The sequence below is a fragment of the Falco cherrug genome, chromosome 7 (genome assembly GCF_023634085.1).
Source record: "Falco cherrug isolate bFalChe1 chromosome 7, bFalChe1.pri, whole genome shotgun sequence".
NCBI classification, from domain to species: domain Eukaryota; kingdom Metazoa; phylum Chordata; class Aves; order Falconiformes; family Falconidae; genus Falco; species Falco cherrug.
This window is the reverse complement of record NC_073703.1, coordinates 14868111-14884403: the sequence shown is the minus strand read 5'-3', so window position 1 is coordinate 14884403 and position 16293 is coordinate 14868111. Positions and strand designations below refer to the sequence as shown.

General features: G+C 34.6%; 2 protein-coding genes across 4 annotated transcripts in view; one reads left to right on the top strand and one right to left on the bottom strand.

Moving 5' to 3' along the window:
- The window catches only part of LOC114015106 (uncharacterized), a 97120-nt gene that overhangs the window by 60292 nt on the left and 20535 nt on the right, over positions 1 to 16293 (bottom strand). The window lies entirely within an intron of this gene.
- Positions 1 to 16293, top strand: part of FGF7 (fibroblast growth factor 7) — a 29970-nt gene that overhangs the window by 12566 nt on the left and 1111 nt on the right. For both annotated transcript variants that reach the window (XM_014277562.3, XM_005436255.3), the window contains exon 3: positions 15831 to 15934. In XM_014277562.3, coding sequence (XP_014133037.1) covers positions 15831 to 15934 — 104 coding nt within the window. The remainder of the gene's footprint in view (positions 1 to 15830; positions 15935 to 16293) is intronic.

Genomic DNA, 16293 nt, shown 5'->3' with positions numbered 1-16293 from the left:
AACCAGCCTCTGTTAGTGGATCCCTAAAAAGTTCTAACTACATCATCTATTGTAATCACATGTGCTGCAGTTTACCTCACAGGTGGTATTGTACGAAGAAGTCTGATTTCAGCCTGTCAGAATGTGCCATATTTATTTCATTAACAAAGATTTCTACATGAAAAAATTATTTCCTTCTCTGTGTGCATGGTATTTGATTGAAACACATTCTCAGCAACACAGAGATGTAATCAACATGAGAATGTAATTGCTGAGAAGTACATTAGCTCTCTTTTCAACATACAGTCAAAATGTGGCTGTTCTATTAATATTGACTTACTGATGAACTATAGAGAATGATCATTAACAGTCTAAATACTTGCTGTTGAAAGTAAAAACTATTGCACAGCTGTGGAGGAGTTAAGTTACTGACTAGTGGAAAAGCTATCTAACCCTGTGATTCATTAGGAAAAGTTTGCTCAAGAGCTGAAAGGCCCATATTAGGAAAGAGACAAATATATGCCATTTGTAAAAGCCTGGCCCTACTGAAATCATTAAGAGTTTCGTTACTGATGCCTATCAATGGCTTGAGCAGTGAATTTTAAAAGATGCCAAAAAATAACTATTGTGTCTGCAAATCCATGTGCTTTTACTTTAAGATACGGTTTCATAGCAATGGTAATACAGACTGGGCATAAAGAAAAATTAAATTCCTGTTCCACCATTAATCTCTTCCTGACTTTCAAGTCAGGATGACTTATCTGTTATCTTACCAACATCTATCTAGGACTAAGGTTGCTACCTCTATTTATTCTACTCAAGATACAGGCTTAAGAGTGCAATACACCAGAATACACCCAATCTAAGATATTCAGTTTGAAAAATACTTAGCTATTACTTTTCAATTATATATGCAAATTTATATTTCTGTATGACAGCTATAAATGGAATTTCTGAGGGTTTTTTGAGCTATATTAAAACCATGGATCCACATTTCTATACTGACTAGAAACTGACTGCATTACTTATATTGAATATATATTTAATAGAAGTAATACAATCTATTTTTGTAATTTTTTTCTACCATATAACATTTGCATTCACATATGAATCAAGAATACATTGATAGTCATGGGGGAATTAAGGTGGCACAAAAAGACCAAGCCGAGAACAGAAGCAGCACTTTGTGTCATTTTATGTGGTAAAACCTATCATGTTCTCAGTCAGCTTTGGTACTTTTTCTCCAGCTCCTTGTCACCATACAGATGAAGTCACAAATATTTTATGCAAAGAAAGAAAGAATGAAAGAAAAGGAGGTTTTGTCAGTTTAAGTTCTTGGAATAGCCGTAATTATTTCAGTCAGAGCAAAAAGCATAACAAATTCTTTACCAAGACCAGGTTTTTTGTATATATTTTAGAACATACCACAATGGCTACAGCCAAGCTCTGTGCTGTTGTAACTTCATGGTCTTCAAGGCAGTTCTAAAATTTCCTGCTGAGTTCAATGTTACACAGTAACTTTTCTTTTACTTTTTTATTACATACACTAGGAGAGAACAGTACCATAAGGGGTAGAAATGATCATAAATAAAATGCAGAATCAAAAAAGGCCTGCAAACTGAATCTACCAATCACAAAATTATACAAGCTTAATGCAAATCCTTCACAAAATAAGACAGTAAAGAGCTGCAAACCCTTTATCTGCACATATAGCTTCTGCTACCCAGCCCATAGTCTAATACTAAAACCCCACTAACCTTATCTGAGTTCTCTAGCATTATGAACCCATGGAAGAAATCTCTACCATGTTACTCTGCTTCCTTACAGAGAACATTTCATTCTTCCCTTCTTGAAAGAGGTCCTTGTTTAAACCCACTAGCTGAAATACATGTTTTCAAACATCTACAACTCACAGGCCAGCTGTTTTCCTGATTTTAAAGGGATCCATATATTCTGCTACAGCTTGCTTATGTGTTACTTCTATGGAGCTCATCAAAACTTCATGACACCAATACATAGAAAAGCAACAGAAGAATTATGTGAATTGTAGAGAGAAATTGGAAAGTGAAGCATTCCCAAAGGCCCCTGTCTGAAAGTGTTATCAAATGCTTGAGTGGTATGAAATCTTCCATTTGTCTCAAGATCAAGAGAAAAGTATCTCTTTACACTTATGCCAGTACACTGCACTGTAGCCTATCAAGCAGGTTGTTCGATTATTGTCAGAGATGGAAATTTGGAATTCTGCCATTATAATAATATGGCTGCCAGGATGGATCTGAATTTAAGATATTAAATCCTTTAACAGACTGGTCACAGATAACTTTATTATAAACAGTCACCATATAGTGATATAGTAGTAATTGTGCGCTCTGAGAGCCAAGAAAACTATCTACTGCGGTTTACAGGCACAGGAGGGCTTGTGTCCTCCCTTATGCAGTCCAGGACCACAAGAAACTTTCCTTAGTTGGTAAAGCCAGTGAAGTAGTTTCTGTCACATTTTAAATACTTTCTTCTGGTTAATTGAGAGACAACTGTTAAGGCATTCTGATTTTACTAATGTCTTTAAACTTAATTATAATTGATTTAGGGCAATTTCTGTCAAAATGTTTAGGGTCTTTTTAAGAGACTTGATCTAAATCACCCAGAGCTAGGTTTTTAAGAATGTTTCAGCAACTGAAGGTGGAGTTGAGCAAGATGAGATAACGTATGAAAATCCTCCTTGTAAACTAGCCTGTAGGTGGGGTTATCGGTGGAACAAATGGAACACAAAGGAACAGTGAGTGGGTAACAACCCAAGGCAGCTTTCTAACGTCGCGGTTCCCCGTTTCTCTATCCCCTTTATATATCTTTAGCTGATATAAACAATGATAATTTAATTGAAATAAACATAACTGCACTGATTCACACATGGGCTTTAGAACGAAAGCAATGGGAAACAGTTGTGTACAAACCAATAACACATTATAAAAATGTGTTAAAGTTAATAAAACAGTTTTAAGCAACTTTTTATATAATTTGGCTAATCCTATGTTCTGTTAACTGTTCAATACTGTTATCTTTACTCCATGACTTTTTAGATTTTAGCTATGGTCGATAACTTCTCCCCAGAAGATAACATCACACTATTCTATTACAATACACTGGAATTACAAATTACAAAACACTTGAGAAAAGCAAAGCACAGAAAGGCTGTGGACTCTAGAAAATATTTACATGACACTAGTTGTAATAGTTTTCTCACTGACTTCCTGATATTATGCACATGGGCAAAACCAAGTGTATGCATGAATATTTATATCATCACATTCAAAATTGTTAACATCTGATTTCCTCTACATCCTGGCATTTGAAGTCAAAACTGAATCTACTCCCCTCCCCCCCCTCCCTCCCCTTCCCTCCCCGGATAATTCAGCTGAACTTAAAATGACAGATTAAAAATCACGCAAATAAATACAAAACTAAAAGAGAAATTTGGCTACAGCTCCCATAGTATATTTGCTCTGGGAACAGCAATTGATTCTGAATCAGAGGAACAGTTGTCTCTGCTGCTGCTGCTGTTTTTCTCAGTTTTGATATGAAATTGTAAAGCTAGAAGACAACTAAAGATTAACTGGATGACATCAACACATTTATAAATATCTGATTAAGTAAACAGAGAGGTTTCAAAGTGCTGCCTGTGTGTCATAGCCAATATTCTATCGATTTCCCTAAAGTCAGGCTTTCATCTCAGACAAAATTTTTAGACTGGTAAAAATCAGTGTGTAAGTAGAAGTAAATTAATGACATTAGGCAAAATTAAGACACAGAATTATTAAGGTATTTGAAAAAAACCCCATCCAATAAACAGGGGTTGGGTAACTGACATACATTTGGATCCATATACTGAGCAAGACAGGAGAAACATCTGATATAAAAATCCAAATGTATTTATCAGAATTGGATTAAATTATTACATTGCTTTTTATTTTGAGGGTTTTTTAACTTTCTCCTTCTATTAGTTTATATTTCAGTATTTGGTCTAATATACATTTTGAAAGTTCAACTAAACCTAAATTATTTGTCGGCAGCAAACCAGAAGAATTTGAGAGACCCTATCACATAAATATATGTCCAGTAGTGTTTTGAAGGCAGAAAGAGTGAACCAGATGGTTTCTGTCAATTCCCACTCTGTGGTGCAGCAAGGGGTTAGTATGATTTTCTCAGCAGCTTCTTGCATTTTGTACCTTGAAAGGAATTATGTACTGCTCACTTGTGTTCTTGTAGACACTGTAATTGATATATTCCGATGTCTGGCTTTACCTGTTCCTGCACCAAGTAGCAGATCTGATTTGGAAATCTAACTACAACATATTCAGTCGGGTAGCGCTTGCCCTACATTTTACGTAACTACTTAGAGTGGGATGTCTTTCTCTTGCAATAGGAATTGCAGTGTTTATGACTGAAATGCTCCCTTAACTTTGTGAAACAAAATTTTACTGTCCAAAATTTCAAACAATTTGAAACTATTTGCTTCTGTGCCAGAGAATCCTACGTATACATTCAAGCTCTGGAATACTGCAGCCACCTCCTTTTTTACGCATCTGCTTTTCTGAATTTTACTTAGAGAATTCAGTTATTAGCTACATCTGGGAATGTTTTCACTATTAACAACGCATTTTGCTTTATATTTAAACTGATAATACAGTTTTCAGCACCAAGCATGTCATTATGATCATTCTATGACCATTTAATAGCTTTTACTAATGTCTGTCAACAATGTGTAATTCTAAATTATCCTGAAAGAACAGGAAGGCAGTTCTTAGATTCAGTTTGTCCCCAGAATACAGCTCTGCTATTCCTTCTGTCAAGCCTGTTTCAGGGACCAGAAAAGCTGCCCCAGGAATGGCTGGAGACAGTATAATACACAGAACAAAACAACCAGACCTTGAAGGTGAGGGAATACTTCACATAAAAAGGAGCAGGTTCTGTCTTCAACGTGGTTTTGCCCTCTTTAACTGAGCAAGAGCAGCACACAGTGCCATGTTGTATTTGTACCATCTTTGCAACCGCCTGCAGCCAGCTTATACAGGTGATAATCCCTAATACCATATGAAATTGAAGTTCTTCAGAACACAATTCAGGTAATAAAAAGGTATGTGAGTATGCACTCCTGTTTTCCTCAGAAAAACTGAAGAAAAAGTCTTAGATAATCAAAATAGCTGTAGGCACTGAAACTCTAAATTTGGGCAGTTCTACACCACTAAACGGATGTATCTCATTTTGCTGTGAAAAGGTTAATTAGCAGCATTTTACATTTACTTTTGCTATTTTGAAGCTAGATTCTAAAAGTCTACAAAGCTTGAAAAGATCATTTATTCTGGTGAAATTGGCACGAAAGATTTAAATACTAGAAATATCCTTCATCTGAGCTGTAGCGAAAGTATTTGTTGTACAAGTTTAGCTCTAAACTATTAAATCATTTATTTTCTTACTTCTTGGAAACAATTATATTTTGTAAGCAATCATTCCACTCATTTCCCCCATTTTTAATATCAGTAAATTATTAATGCTGTAATAAGAAAGTACTTCTTCAGACTGAGGATTAAGACTTGGATTTTACATGACACTATTAATTCTAAAAAATAATACCATTCTTCATTATAACCATATGTTTAGCTCCAAGGCAATTTTTATTGGAGGGAAATGTAGTTTCCTACAAAAATGATAAATGACTACGTGTAGTATAAAAGGCTGATCAAGAAAATATTTATATGAAATGCACAGTGGAGATCAGCAAAGTGAAGGGTTCAAGTAAGTTTGACGAGAAATTCACAAGTGAATGAGTGCCTGGGGCCTCATGTTATTCAGTCATTACTATTTACTGCTATTCACAAGTCAGACCTTCGAAAGGGAGAAGTTCCATAGTTTTATAATCTACTTCAGTGAAAAATGTCACACCCTTTTGGGTTTGAAGATGAAATCAAGAGAAATATTGGAAAGACAGTGGTCCAAAGTGCTAATGATCCAAAGAGACATACACAGAGGAGAGAAGGCAATTTAGATTCAGAATATCCTAGACCAATTCTTATGGCACTACCATTTTCAATGAAGAACGGATAGAACTGAGGCCAAACAAGTTGTACAATAAGGAAAAATACTCAGAAGTTCTAACCTATTTCTCTTCAGCAGTAGTCCATTGCAATATGGTCATTGAAATCCTCACTATGGTAATTAGTGGAGGTAAGCTTTACTGAGTGTTGTAAACTGCCTGGCACTGCTTTACATTTATTCACGTTGAAAAATAACTAGAAAAGGTATTATGGTTTTTAGTATTTCCCACTGCAGATCAAATGTCGCAAGTTTGTAAGTAAAAAGGAAGGTTCCTTAACATCAATCTGGAAGTTCAAACCAGACCCTTCTTTTCGTGCTGTGGTACCAGTAATACATATCCACAAGGCCAGAATATACATTTGATGATGCATGCAAATCCATGCAAACACTTTGAAAAACGCACGCTAAAAAGAGTGGAACTCAGCTTACTCCCTCCTTCTCTGTCATAAAGGTAAACACCCACAAGTCCAAGTACACATGCAAAGAACAGATCTTGTAAGGAAAATAAAAGCATTTGTAAGCAGTCCTTTTCCCCCCCTGTTGTATCATCTCTCTTCTGTTTGGTTCTCATCTTGCGTTTTTTATACTATCTTCACAGAGTTACCAAGTTAGCTTCTATCAAGTTGGTTTCTTTCAGAAACCTTGACATGGCTCAAATTTCAATTGTTTATTGCAAATTTGTTCTATCTAGCAATGCATGTATTAATCAGTTTGTAAGATTGGCAAAAAGTCTAGAAACTTATGGATAATTTAATGTCAAGTAAGGAATCTTTCAAATGATCAATAAAGGAAAATCTACTGAAGTACAAAAAATACTTTGATAGACTTCCATTTCGCAATTATTTGATTTTTTTTAATACAGCAGTTTTTGTGCCCAATGAATTGCAGAAAAGTAATAAACATTGGCTACTTATACTTGATCAAACATGTTCTGCACACAGACGCTACTTGAGGATGCTTGAATGATATGCTATATTAAGCCCTCAAGGAATATTTCTCTATCATTATTCATGTTTCCTCAGACAGCTACAGTTTTTCCTGCTTGGAAATTACACATGGGACAAAACCAGGAGTTTTGAGTGCTTTGAATATTTGTCCATGACATCCAGATGTCTGGCACCTCACTGAAGCAGTAGCTTCAACTGTTCTACTGAAAATCCTTGACAGATCCATTGTTTATGTGCAGATCACTTTTACAGTCATATTCTATCTACAGTGCTTCAGATAGTCTACACATGCACAGCAAATGCACGCATGAATACAGCACAAAGCATCTAAATAAAAGCTTTTTTAGCTTTTCATATTGGCCCACGCTGTAAAGAACAACGTATTTTATACACGATTATGCCGTAAATCCAAATTCTGGGTATCGCAAAGAAAAGCAAATATATGACAGTTAAAAAAAGAAAGTGATAGCGAATGTAGGTACCAGTTTGTTTTCTGTTACTGTAACTGATTATTTATTAAAATCATATACATAGACAGAAAATTCCTGGGGTGGAGACAATCTCATTTTTACTTTGAAAACGATTGTAACATAGACTTGTATATGTATTTCTGCTTACAAAGCTTATGAACATAAGTTCTATGATGTACCATCTGGGAAACACTTTCACTCTGGCTAAGGACAGTACAAAATACAAATGCAAATTCTACTTTCTGTCTACTGTAATTTAATAACAAGGAAGGGTAAAAAAAGAATTAAATCATATTACAGTATCTCTTAAATTAATACCTTTATTGGCAGTAGATTTTTTACCATTAGATTTTATATTTGAGAGAGAAGGACCACACAAATTGCTCTGCCTAAAAATGAATTTTAAGATGCATCCATTAAAAAAATATTATTAAGAATCAAAATAACAAGCACAAACAAATAGTTCACCATATACACGCTATTTTTTAAAAGAGAGAGAAATGGGTAATGTTTCCTGAAACCAATGACTTACAAAACTATCCAATGAAAGTATTCATTTCCTTTCACAAAGCAAATACTGATAGACTCCTCTGGATAAGCATTTCCAGTGTAATAAGACAGCTCATGAATGTATTTGCTGTGCTGGCTCACCAAATGCACACATGCACTGATAACACCATGAGTTCTCCAATATTACCGTAGGATTGACCTTTGTGATTTATATTTTCTTGCTTTAAGACGCACAAACATTAACTTGTTAAATCCCAGAACAAAACCCCAATTATATGGAATACCATTAAACTACTGTCTTATAAACAACAACAAGGACATTTTTCTTGGCCACAGATCACCTGAATTCATAAATATGTGCTCCAAATTTAATCAATTAGAAACACAAGTTAGTGAAATTTAGAAGTTTCATTTTGTTTTGACTTACTCTCCATCCAAATTTTTTCTGCCCTCTCTTTCCCTATTTGAGATTCCACATACTTTACCTTAAGACAATCCTGCCTAAGAAAGGGTGTTTCACAAATCTACTCCTTACAAGTGCTTAACTGTCAGTGCCAGCCTCCCTACCCCTAAAAATCAGCAACAGGCTCTTTTTTTTCAATTTCAGTGCACAGAGAGACCTCAGGAATTAAAGTGCTGTAAATATCATACAACATTTGGTATTTTATTTAATTAGCATATTTTACATAATAAACATAATAAACATTAGCATATTTTAAAAATCAGTACCAGTTATATTGTCTGTTAGCTATTATTTTTAAAGGAAATAAGAATGTAAAATAACAGCTAGCTTCTGGACATTTGCTTTTGTTCTTCTTTCCTTAAAACCCACACTTTTGCTTTTCTTCTTTTTCCCTTCTCTCCAGCATCTAGAAGACTACAGAAGTCTTCTTAGCAATTTCTATGTTACCCTTAGACATTTTCTCATAACATACCTGAAAGAACCGAAAAATACTGGGATGAAATTGCTGCTGGCCTTGCTGAAAAATGTAATGGATGCCAAAATGTGCCTTTGAATTGATGTCTACAGAAACTCTGATACTAACAAATCAAGGAGCAGTGACCAGAAACATTATGTGACCAGAAACATTACGTGACAGATATTGGGGGGACATGGGCAACATGTGAAATGTTTGGAGAAAGAGCCAGCTGATGAGGGACTGAACACAACGTGTACTTGAAAATCTCTTACGAAGTCTTCCTTAGCAGCCCTATCACCTGACATATTAGGGCAGTTCCCTAGCATGTGAAAATACCTAACTCAGGGGTTTAGCTCTCTCTTCTCTTCCAAAGACATACTGGACAGGTTGTTACCACCTGCTGGATCTTCAGTAATGAGCTGCACTTACTGCTTTCCTCTCAGGAGCAAGGATTACAATTGCTCTTTCAGCCTCTTGGCTGCAAAATGATTAAAGACAAAATGCCCTGATTTTGCTGAATCACAAGACTCTCACTACCTTGCTATAGACAGGATATTGTTATGTGAAGATATTATAGGCAAACAGAAAAAACCCTCTGCCTTTTCAGCTATGGCTGTGCAGAATTAGAAATTAGTTTGAATTATATTAAACTAATATTAAAAATTTATTATAAAGTAATAATAATATATTAAAATAGATTATACTGTAAACAGATTGTGTAGCAATAAAAGCAAAGATATTTTAAAACAAAATGACGGTATTATTGTGTTGTAGAAGCAAGAGAAAAGTTTAACAGATAATACTAATGTGAAAATATTAATTAAATCAGAAAAAGGATACTTAACATCAGTGATTAAAAACAAAATTATCAAATACCACTTGTGAGGAAAGAATTATCTCACAAAAGACTATTCAAGTTGGCTAAATGACAATTTTTTCTATGTAAATTTCCAGCTGAGGTACTGTCCTGTTTTCCAGGTCATAGTCATGGAGTAAGTCCAGACATAAAAGTGTCTACTTGTAAAGTACTGAGCGATCGTCATTCAGACCAGAATGCTAGGAAACTTACCTCTTTTATAATGTAAATTGTCTCCAAAATCTGAAATATATTACATCCACTAGAACTGTTGTGTCAAGTTAAAGGGTTGTTTTGCTTCTTTGTATTTTTTCTACTGGACTTTATATCAACTGTCTGTTATTTGCACCAAGTGGTTAAAAAGACATAGTTGTCATCTTCTAAAGAGAAACTATAGCCCCTCTCAGTTGTCTTTTACGTACACCAGACAGAATTTCAGCTCTGTAGGAAACTTCATTCACTACAGGAATTTTAAGCTACATTTGATACACTGACCATGCAACCATATAAAATTGTTTCGAATTTCATGTTGATTTTATAGAAATTACAGTTGTTTTCAATTTTGTATGCCCATTTTCAGGGTTTTTTTTTTTCTCTTTCTGGCTTTAATCTGATTTTGTTCCCAGTTACTTTGTGGTATATTCAAGTCCCTCTTCTGAAATTTTATGTGGATGCATTAGATAAAGTAACTGAAAAACAGAGTTTACATTTTCATTTTTAAACAAAGGATGTTTAAGACCTCGTTGAAGTTTGGCTGCCTGAACTTCTCATTGGCAGCATCTTATCAGTTTAAGCATGTCTTTAAAGTTATTTTGGTTATTAAAGTATTGAAAGAGTATTTAAATGAAAAAATCTACATATAACAATCTTCTCTATCCCATCCTAGCTGGGTAACTTTTGCCTTTTCATTAATAGAGATTGAAAGGATTAGAACGTTTTACTTCAAAAGGAAGCACATAAGAATGGACCTGCTAATATTACACAAGGACTTTCTGACTGTAGATTTTAGTTCTTTATAATTTCTCTGAAGTATCTGGTGCTACTTAAAGTAACACTTAGAAACTGGCACAGACAAATCTCACACCTGTGCCTGTTCAGCATTTGTCTGTATTTCTGTGTGTGTTTTTTTCTGGAAAGGTATTAGCTTACTACGCCTCTCCTGCCTCACTGAAGGAACTACCTTAGGGATAAAACCTTGGCTTTACTGAGTTAGCTGAAATCTTACTATTCACTTTAATGAGGACAGAATTTTTGCTTTTATGTATAAAATGACCTAAAACCACAATTCAACATAGTAGGTTTACTTCTATTACCATTTTTCTATGGATATAGAGATTTACCTCTTTCCAGTGAACCAGCTAACAAAACTTAGCAGGAACACTGAAACTCAGCCACACTTAGGTTCACAGTAGAGAAGCAATGAAACTAGCACATTTTAATTCAGTTCATGTCTTAAGGGCAGTCAAAAATGGTATACCCGAAAAGACACTCTTCCAGTTTTCATGAGTTTTGCTTAAGTCATCTTATCATCCTTATAAAGCTAATCTTTAGACTACATTACTGTTTTGTTGTTGGTTTTCATATCATCAATTACTCAGACACAAAGCCCTTCCTTCATTTGTAGAAAAATGAGATTATTGGATTACTTTCCAGTACACCAAATGTTGCTCCTGGCTAGTATTATTAAAGACATTGCAATGATGCAGAATTCCAAAATGAAAGAAAAGAGAAAAAAGAAGAGTTGTTTTTTTAAAAAAAACCAACAAACTAAAAAGATCACATTCACAGACTTGGCCGAATGGAACAGTCACAACTGTATACCATACCAGATACACTAAGAGCATAAGGAAAACCGTATCAGCTCAGATCCAAATGTAATTTAGCCCAGCATCCTGTTGGCAAGAATTGCCAGTAGCAGATCGTTACAGAAAGCACAAAAGAAACAGGAAATACCTGCAGTTGGCCAAAATTCTGGTTGAACAGTTTTATTACCTCTTGACACCTACTGATGTATTACGTTCCCAACTGCAACACCACATCCTACTGTCTATTTACCATTATGAAATTGCTTTTACAGAGATCGAGTACCAGGAACACATACAAAATACAGACAGACCAATATGAATAGCATGGCATATAGTGCAATATAGTGTGATATCTTGACTTAATAGAGATACTGAAAGGAAATGAAACGAAGAGGGAAAAATACAACTTACTTTCTGTATTTTATGGATTTATTATTTTATTATTTGGTATATCCTTTTGGAATTTCTTGCTTTTGTGCTATAATTGTGATGCAATATAAAAGTTAATTTTTCTATTTAAATATAAGATATAAAATGATGACTAGAAGAGACAGTGATTTCCATAATCTACATGTGTCTTTAGCCTCAGAGTTTGTGCTGAGTGCTTATATATCAAGTGGAGTATTAAAAACCAGTAAAGTACTTAAAATGTTTTCACAGTGACATTATAAGTGTTAAAGATTCCATTAACTAGTTTGTCCAAGAACTTGTGCTTTGAGAATTATGCAGCACCTAATAGATGTGCAGGAAAAAGCTATTCAACTCAGAAATCTTCTATGTTCAGAAGCACCTTGTAAAACAGATAAAGGACTGAAATCTGTCTGTATTGAGTATTACTCAAAAATCGTTCTTCCTGCTCTGTGAGAGACTTCTGATATTGGATAGTGAATTTAAGCATGTGATACAACTGCAATGCTGACACTGATAAACTAATAAACTTCCAATGTACAACTTCTGAACCTTAACAGTCTCTTTCCATAGTTTCTGTACATAAAGAAAGAAATTTCAAATTCATGTATGTACACGGCATTGTGTAATTAAGAAGTGAGTTGCATACAAAAGACTATATATGGAAAGATCATAAATCAAATTCTCTGCTAAAATCAGCTACCGCGGTTAACTACACAGTGGAGTCTTTTCCCAGTTTGCTAAAATTGTGTTTCCATTTCCTATATAATTTACTTAATTTAAAGAAAAAATTGATGAATTGCAGCAATACTACATTTCTGAAATGAACAGAAGTATTAATGAGGCACAGCCTGCAGAAGAAACAGAAGCTTACAGTATGTTGTCTTCTTAAGAAACTTGTGTCGTACACCTTAAAACAGAGAGAGGAACTCACTGATGAATCACTTGCACACCAAATAAAAAAGTGCATGTGAGATGCCGCCTCAGAGACCTAAATCACATAAATGCTTTGCTGAAAAGGGGAAAATTCATGTTTTGTTTCTGCTTTGGGAATACATTAAGACACATCAGAACAGATGAGGCATGATCTAGAACTGGTAACAGAGAAAAAAGCACATGCAGTTTATGACAGGCCATTTAATTCTGAGATAGACATGTTCTGAGCAAAGAATCAAGAATACACAAGCACTCTTTCCACCAAACTTTCTGTTGGTCTTTTTTCTTTCTCTTTGACACTGCTATTACTACAACATTTTTCATAGCTGTTGGGGAGGGAGTTCATGTGGTTTTCCCTCTAAACTTTAAGGAGAAAGGCACAGACAGAGCATCTTTAGAAAAGTGTTATTCAAAGACCTACAATATTCTTTTAATTTCACATCACCTCGAGTCAGGGTGTCAAATATTATTTATGTGAGAGCTAGCCCTAATTTTGGGAGTACATAACTGCTTAAAATTGTAAAAAGCACATTATAATATACAAACAGAACTGAATATGCATAACAAGTTATTAATCTCAAATTGTCTGTCTTTAATTAAAATGAATTGCTTTTTATACACAATGGCATTTTAACAAAGATGAAAAACCATGTAAAGACCTGAATACAATAAATCTATTACATGTAGTGCCCTTGTAAATTGTAAGTAGAATATAACTTTGATAACATTTAATTTTGTCATTCAGATTTGTTATACAGGAGGCTTATAAAATATATTTGCATCCCCCATTTCTGTCCTATAACAAATTCTATATGGATAGTGAAAAGTTTCCACATAATTAAGTTAGTATGAATGTCACCATCTACCTCAGAAAAAAAACAGGCTAAAAAATAATTCAAAATTTCTAATAGTACTATTGCCTTGGACAAAACCTTTTGGCATTTCCTTTTTAAAAGTAGTAGTATTTCTTACTACTGTAACTTCAGCCAACATCAGCTTACTCAAGGAAATCTTAATTCCTATTGTTTTAAAAAGTAATTTTGAACCTTTCCTTTTTTTAATTCTGTATAAATAGAAAGCTCAAACACAGATTTACAAAAAACCTTCTGCTTAAGTTAATGGCCAGCACAGGCAAAAGAACAAATGGATATAAGCTGTCGCTGAAAAAATGCAGATTGCAAATTATTACAGACTCTCTAGCCATTAAAATAAATCAAACTCTGGAACAGCCTTCGGCGGAAACACTGGGGGCAAAGAAATAACAACTCCAATTTAGTATTGGCAAAGTTTATAAAAAGAGAATTATCTGATGCAATTCCCAGGCTAGCAGAGCACTGGACTTGATGACCCAGAGATCCCTTCCACTGCTATGTTCTTTGTTTGGCTAGATGCAGATGTTCATCTGTTTTTCAGCCTCACTGTGGTTTTTCTAAAGTGAAATTTAAATGAAAGTTAATACAATTTTTCTAAGTTTCGGTTAGAAATTACCCTTTGCAAGAAGAGTTGCTAGGCCTGTAGCAGCATGAAACTTGTCAAAGAATTCTAAAAGCTTTACTTAAAACTGGCTTAGCATTACAGAGAAGTACGAAGTATATGTTCAGAGATTAATGCCCAGCAGGACACACACCATGAGAAGAGGTAACAGATTCACTGGTAAATCTAGCCAGTAACATCAAGGAGGAAAGAAAAACAGAACAGTAGAGAAAGTAAAGGACATCAGGATATGAAAAAAGTATAGGGAAGAAAAAATATCATAGATGTGTAATGCCTTTTTCAAATAAACCTAATTAGTGAAAAAATATTATGATGTGTGGTGGCTGTGAAGAGTCAATACGAACTTGAAAGAGGAAAACAGGAACTGTTTTGTTCATCAAGAGGAAGGTCATCTTCCAGGTGACAATCTAACACAAGCCTCTGTCCCCCACCTTCACTTGTCTCCCCTCTGCCTAGCTATTGACATTTGCCTAGAGTTGGCTGCCTTTGAAAGACCCCGTTTAGGAGAACGAGTCACAATACAGATGCTGCCGTACACAGTTATGTAGGTGACTCAATACGGAAGAAAACAGCTCAAACTCAGAAATATAACTGTAACCTATTGCTTAAAACAACAATACTACTACTTCAGCTTGAAACCAACCTGGTGTTCCTTAATAACTTGCATCATCCTCTTGCCTTTGTTCAGTATGTTGGTTTTTTTAACATAAGAATATTTTTTATGTTGCAGGTAACTTAACTGTATCATAGTGTATTAAAAGCTATTGCAGATACAATTCAGCAAGAAGAAAATAATTTTATAGAAAACAATGCTACAAGTTTTCTGTTTTTGAATAGATAAGTTCTCAGTGCAGCTTTTAATGATTTTCGAGTACACACATCTTTGCAGCTCCGATCAGTCATAAAAGCACACCAGGGTCAAGCAAATACTTTATCTTATTTAAGACACTGTGGTCTGTTTTCTATCACTCACAAGTTCTAAGGTTTACACTCTTTCAAGGAGATGATACTGCTACACAAGTCTTCAAAATAAAGGCTTTACACAAATTCTGTGAATCTTGATGGCTATGTACATAATTCTTCCAAATGAAACCCTGAGCCTGGTAAATTCTAAGATATGCTGATTCTTTGAAATAGAAAAAATACTTATATTAACATCACAGCTTCAGTATATACTTAAAAATTACCACCATACAATTTTTAAGTGGCGGTGTGCAGACATTGATCACATAGAGATGACTGTTGAAGTCTAGCCCTTTCTTCACATGAATACATATTTTTTCTGTTTTCTAAGAACGATTGCTGCAGATTTTCCATAAACTCAGAAGTATTACAGAATATTTATTCAACTAAACCTTTTAAGTTGACTGGAGAAAACCCAACCATTTTACAACCCTTACTCTGTGCCTTTGCAGGTATTTTAGAAATCCGAACAGTGGCAGTTGGAATAGTGGCAATCAAAGGAGTGGAAAGTGAATATTTTCTGGCAATGAACAAGTCAGGAAGGCTCTATGGAAAGGTATGGATGCAAACTTCTCTTGTGTGTATCATGTACAATCTTAAAGATATGTGTTTTTAGATGGAGCATCTGTATAGTTTTTATAAAATAGATTCCTAACAAACTAAAATGTATCCTGTACTTATTCCATACATGCCATACTAGACTTTCGTGTCCATTTAATAAATTCAGTGATTAGAACTTATGTACTTTCTAAAAATGTGGAATACTAAGGGGGAATAGACAAAGCTCAAATATTCAATACTCACATTTCAGAAGTCTGGTTTATTTATTTCAGAGATTAATAATATGGGGGGTTTATAATGCATATTCTTCTCTCATCTTCCCTCATCTAAGTATTTGAAAAAACACTTGTACTT